Here is a 6342-nt window from a genome sequence, read left to right on the forward strand (position 1 = left end):
GAACTATAAAAGTCAGCCATGAAACCTGCAGATCCTGCAGATTTGCGTGGATATTAAACCAGCATCTCAGCCTCTTCTGCAAAATAGGTGGTATTCAGTATAAATCATAGAGTTTTGTTTGAACTTGAACATTTAATTTATGGGAAAATTTCCCATCAGAATTTGTAATAATGTGTTGTTCTGTTCTGTACTTCAGTTCAAAGAGTATTTTGGGGAGTTTTTTCTTATCCGATCAAGGGTCTAAAGGACAGAGGGTGCCGTACTGTTCACAGATTATAAAGCCCCCTGAGGCTAATTGTAATTTGTGGTATTGGGTTGTATAAATAAAACTCGACTTTACTTGGCTACTGTTATATTTATGGAGACAGAACAGGTCAAACTTTCACCTTAACTCTATAAGACTCCTTCTCACCGTCTTGAACACAGAGCTGCTCCTTGCTGACGTGCAGTGCAGCATTCCAGGCAAGCTGAGACACGACCGTGTTTGTTCCCTGTCTGAGAGAATCTGTTAAACTGGGTGGATTCATGGAAATGGGTCACACACATGCAACTCTGTGACTTAAGAGTGCAAAAAATAAAATAAAAATCATGTTAAACTCATGTGCCCTCTCGGCAGGTATTCTGGGGTAGAGTTTGCAGCACGTTGCTTTCTCATAATTTAAATATTTTCTTTATTTGTGTCCAGAGGAAGGAAAAATGTGCATTGCATTGAATTAAAACCCGCTTCTGGCACTTCAACGATGTGCTTTTTTTTTTTTTACAATCAGTCCTGTGCTTTAAAAAATATATTAAATGAGTTGATTTACTTAAAAGTACAGTTTTTCTATGGCATTCTCCATCAGTGGCTTCACTCAAACAGGGAATAAATCCTCTAAACAACACGCCTAAAGAAACATCCCTTTGAAGGAAAGGCAGAGACCGTATCAGCAAACATAAAAAGGGCTTATTACGTCTGTCATTTCCATAAAATTTAGGTTTTGAAAGTACCGCAGGATGTGTTTATTACATTTTTACCACAATAATAAGCCCCAAAGTTTCCAGTTTGCTGTAGTCAGCCAGAACTCCTCTTAACTGGAAAAACATCAGAGGAGATTTTTATGGGATTAATAAGTAGAATAACTTTCAAGATTAATGGGTTTACTTGATGATTTAGATGTAAACAGGTTAATGATGCTTTCTCTATCATCATGAAATGATTTGTAATTGATTTTGGTTAATAGATTGTGCTTTTTTGCATGTATGACCATATCAGTTGTCAATCAGCGCAAATTTCTTCATGTTTCACACAGTGATTGCAGTGATTAAGACTCTGATGTTTGTGTCATTCGAAAGGTTTACTGCGGGGGAGGAGAGGGTTTGGTTTAACATTCAGTTCCTGAGTAAAAAGGGGATAAAGGGTGTGGACTGGCTTTGAGGCAAAAAAAGGGGGCGAGGTTTAACCCTGTTGCTGCATCGCCATTGGTGGACACGGGGGACAAAAATGCCTGTACCTGGTGCAGGTAAACAGACTGACATCAGGCGCAGCAGGGGTTCATCGGCCGGCAGGATTTACTGCGATCCTTCGACTTCAATCCGGACAAGTTGACAGCTTTTTTTTTTTTTTTTTTATGTGTCTTTTGTACAGGTTTGTCAGGTTTGTACAGAGAAAAGACACAACACGTAGCATTTGTAGCTTTATTTCTTTAGTAAATGTCAGGTACTCGTACTTTCTTGTGTTATTTTTCCTGAAAGCTTGTGCATTTTGCACATCTTGCCTTGTCAAGCAGGTGAGTTGCAACTGGAGATGACAACAACGTACATGTCTCAGCTATTGCAAGTTCTGTTTTCGCTGCAGAGTTAAGAATTGGAGGGGCAAAAGTGCACTGAAAATAAGAGAATTGTTGGACAAACTTACAAATTAGTATATTTTTCAGATCAATTTTAAGCGATTGTGTTAATCTAACACATCTATCTAATGTTGTTAACTTTAAAGTCAAATTTTGTCCAACAATTCTCTTTATTCAGAGTGAGAGCTGATTGGTGACTTGCGAGCGAGGCAGTAATAGAGGGTTTCATTTGTGTGGGTTCGGTCTCTACATGTTTAACAGCAGCCTGCATTCACTGCAGGGCTCAAAGACTCCAGAAGGATGGAAAACAGTGACAACAGGTCCTGTCTTGTGCAGGGAGAGGCCTGCCTGGCACACCCTTCACACACACTCACACAGAAAGAGGCACGAACGCACACACGGATGGAACCTGTTCTTCATGTTTTTGTTCCTTTTAACCAATCTGCCACTTCTTTCCCTGACAGAAAAAGAAAGAATGACATCACTGAGAGCGTTGAAGGGAATCAGCCGTGTCAACTTTTTCATTCCTCACCGGAGGCGCCAGCACGCTCGCTGCTCTAATGAAACCATCCATGTATTCTATCCTTCATTCCACCGGAGTCTGTGTAAAGTGCCAATCAGATTTCAGTGGTTTGAAGAGTAAGACACATGGAATTTGTCATCTGGAGAGAGCCCCCCCCAAAAAAAAAAACAATACAGACACATTACGGAGAGTTTTAATGGTTGCAACTTTTAGAATAAAAGTGAATGTTGCTCTTTGACAAAACCTTATTGTGAGGCGTTTGATGTCAACCTGGCGTTGAATGCAACAGTTCTGCACAAGCACAGAAAGAGGACTTCTCCTTCTTCTTCTTCTTCTTGTTCTTCCTCCTCCTCCTCCTCCTCACCTGCATTGCGACAGCAGTTGAATAGCGCTGCACTGATTGCACTTTAGAGTTATTGCAGGATCACAGAGTGCTGGCAGCCCCACTTTATGTCTTTTGGACTGTCACTCACAGAGGTTGTTATGTCCTCACCCTGTCTTTTCTGCCCTTGCTTCTACCAAGACATGGCAATTACATAATGACTCCTAAATTCCCACATTGCCACATCCACAGCAAACTCTTCGGGGCTTGTGCCAAGACGTAGCTTTGTGTCCCTAAAGTCTCCTCTCTTCTTATAACTGCGCACACAGAGCTCACACATACATTATCAGCATTGTATTGGGTAATGAACTTCTTTTTCATCTTTTTTTTTCTCTCTAAAGAATATAGTTTTCCCATCAGGTTTTTAACCAATTCTCTGTGGGACAATTAACCTGCCTCATTAGCACGGGACATTTCCCAGATTCCATTCAAAGCCTTAATTATAGTTAAATGGGCAGCTGGAAGTCATTTGACAGCTACTGAGTCACCCGGCTATAATTCTCCCATCCAATTAAGATGGAGAGAACGTAACGAATAAACAAACATAGTGCCAGATCAGCAGGGATTCATACAGACCTGTACTGAGTAACTGTGTTGTTATGACAGTTTTCCTCCTTAATTACAGGCAGTAAGACAAAATGTCCGTCCACAGGTACAGTGTCTCATCCAGAGTTACACGTGCTAAAAAGTCCAAAACATATCTGTCTCATAAACAAGATATGTTAATAAGTATTAGAAAAAAAAGCATATCAAGGGTGGGGTCAGAGCCAGAGGAGCGAAAGTGACATTTTGGATGAAAATTAGCTCATTGTTGAGAGTTGTGGACAAAAGTGTGTTTTGAGGGGGTTTTATTTTCACTCTTCAATTATGCTGGGAAAAGATATTTTACAAAGATCAAACTCTTAACGTCCTAGTGATTTTTATTAAATAGCATTTTTTGCATTAAATAAAATATTAAATTAGCTGTCTAATCAAAAAGTTTGATATATTTTTATTCAAGAAAGAAATACCATTATAATGTTGCCCACTTTCAATTTGTGTTGATAATGTAATTTGTCTTTGTGATAAACACAAATAATATCATTTACATAAAGAACACACAGTAGGTGTGTCATGAAATGTTTTCATCGGTGCAAACTCATTTTATAAATCCTCATGAACATGTATTTGTTGAATATAACAGAAAAAAAACCTTATGACTGAGTTAATAGACAACTGATGAAGCTGGCGTCACATATACGGGCACGTCTAGACTGTTTTGACTAGGTGCCCCAAGTGGAACATTACTGTTATTATTTATGTGTTTATTATTATTATTTCAAATACAATGTTCAATTATTAATGACAACTGGGCGCTGTATCACCTGTCGGCATAGATGTCAGCTCTGTCAAAAGGTAAGAGCCCATTTTATTGTTTAGGATGCTAAGATTTCTCTCATTGCTGATCAAAATACGTATTTTTGTTGAAAAATAGAAAGCTCACCAGTGCTTGAGCAGTATTTCCAACAGTTGTTACACATTTCTCCTTTAATGTGAAGCTTCTTTCATACTTTTATTAGATACACCCATGTTTCATATTGTATAGGAGATAAAATATTTATTGTTCCAAAAAGGTCCATTTAATTCCTTTTCTCCAGTTAATGTAAAATATCGTCCATTAAAGACATTGTCATCTACATCTCTAAGAAGTTTTAATAAAATTGGTCAAATGCCACTCACACCCCTCTGTTTCTCACCGCTCAATATTTTTCATAAATTCACAACCACCCTGACAGAGGAAAGAAGAGCCTCTCCTGCAGTTCCTATCACAAACATTATTATCTGATATACACAGAGACAGACTGACCAGGCACGACCCAGACTTCAGAAAAATTCAGTCCGTATCACGCTGGTCTCCTCTGCTGTCCTGTAAGTAATCAGCCTTTCCAGCAGGCCTCACATGGTCGACATAGTCGTGTCTTTCTCCTGAATAGGCTTCTCATGCACCGCACACCTCAGCCTGCCATTCACCTTCCTGTTGGATGCGATGATGACCACAGGGCTGAGTGCTGCGTAGAGCGAGGAGAAAAATATACGCAGGTCAGAGATGAGCGAGGAGCTCATGGTCTTCCTCACAGTGAGAGTGTACACCCAGAGCCCATTATCTACCCCGTACAGGACTACATACAGGGTCACGAGTGCGACCACGGCTTTGGCAGCTCGTTGCTCGGCTCCTCCGCTTCCACCGCTGCTGCTGCCACTGCGGAGCCCCTTCACCTGCCGGCTGTGCTTGTAAAGGAAGACGAGGATGATCAGACTGGCCAGAGTCATGAGGGCCATGGGCACCACGTCTCTGCCCACCTGAGCAGCCCCGTTCGCCTGTTTGGACAGCTTTGAGGGGAAATGAACGTAGCAGAATTGCACATTGATGCCGTGGTTGATGAGGCTGGAGTTTTGCTTGGTGCCGAAGGAGAAGAGGATGGCGGCCGAGGACATGCAAGTGTTGATGAGCCAGAGGAAGAAGAACACGAGGCCCAAATATTGGGCCACTATGGCGCGGATGGAGGCCCAGCGTGATCCGGGAGGGGCTATGCTCAGGCACTGGTAGGCGCTCAGGACGAAGGTGAGCCAGATGGAGAGGGAGCGGGACATTCTGTAGATGAAGATCACGGCCTTACAGCTCAAGTCTCCGAAGATGTTGGCCATGTAGAAGGAGGCGAGGGTCTCCAGCAGACAGCGGATACCCACCACCAGCAGGTTGGCGCAGGCCAGGTGCAGGACGATGACGTCAGCTGGGAGCAGCCGGTTCTCCTGGTAGAGCAGAAGGAGGAACGCCAGGATGACGGCAGTGTTACCTGGGACTCCCACGACACTGAGGGACAGATAGAGCATCCCACGAATTAACTGGTCCGACGCCATTCCTGCAGGAACACAACAGAACACAACGCAACTTCATCGATTAAATAAATCACATATTCTCTTTCCCAGCTAGAAGGATTTAGTTCCCAAAATGTTCTGGGAATGTTTGTTTTTGATTCTGGGAATATTCCTGTGTAACGTTTTTTGCACGTTAAAATAATTTAAAACGTTTCTCCATAATTCTCCCTAGGAGTTAAAATGTCAAGTTTTGCCTACATGAAAACAACGTTGTTGAAATGTCTCCAAGACAGTCTGTCAAGGTTCGTTGAATGTTTCAGGAAGGTTAGTTTTCCCTGTAACTTTTCCTCGATGTTAAAACAGCAAGTCCTCTGATGTTAAACCAACATTATTATTACATTATTACAACATTCTTTGAAGGTTAGCTGAGAGTTTTACTTTTCCCCTTAATGTTCCCTCAAAGTTCTGATTGAAAGTTTGCCTTGTGTGAGACTAACATCATGGTTACGTGTCCAGAACATTCCAGGAAAATTAGTTGAATATTCCAGGAAGGATCCTTAAATTTCCTTGTTTTTCCAACATGAAAGTAATGTGGTTGTGACATTCCCACAATGTTCTGGAAAGGATTCTGAAATGTATCCCTTCACATTTGTTACATCTTACAACAGCAAGTGTTTCTACTGTGACGGAAATGTAAAGGTTAAAGGAGAAATTTATCACAAAATTAGCATATGTCACGAGAGATTAAGGACACA

The 6342-nt window shown here is 41.4% G+C and overlaps 1 protein-coding gene across 1 annotated transcript; it reads right to left on the reverse strand.

Moving 5' to 3' along the window:
* Positions 1–2520: 2520 nt before the first annotated feature.
* ora2 (olfactory receptor class A related 2) lies at positions 2521–5681 on the reverse strand. The gene has a single exon (XM_084745586.1). The coding sequence runs from the start codon at positions 5627–5629 to the stop codon at positions 4667–4669; it is 963 nt and encodes a 320-aa protein (XP_084601712.1). The 5' UTR covers positions 5630–5681; the 3' UTR covers positions 2521–4666.
* Between the last annotated feature and the right edge of the window lie 661 nt (positions 5682–6342).

The sequence above is a fragment of the Lutjanus erythropterus genome, chromosome 2, assembly GCF_056507025.1.
Source record: "Lutjanus erythropterus isolate fLutEry1 chromosome 2, fLutEry1.hap2, whole genome shotgun sequence".
Lineage (NCBI taxonomy): Eukaryota > Metazoa > Chordata > Actinopteri > Lutjaniformes > Lutjanidae > Lutjanus > Lutjanus erythropterus.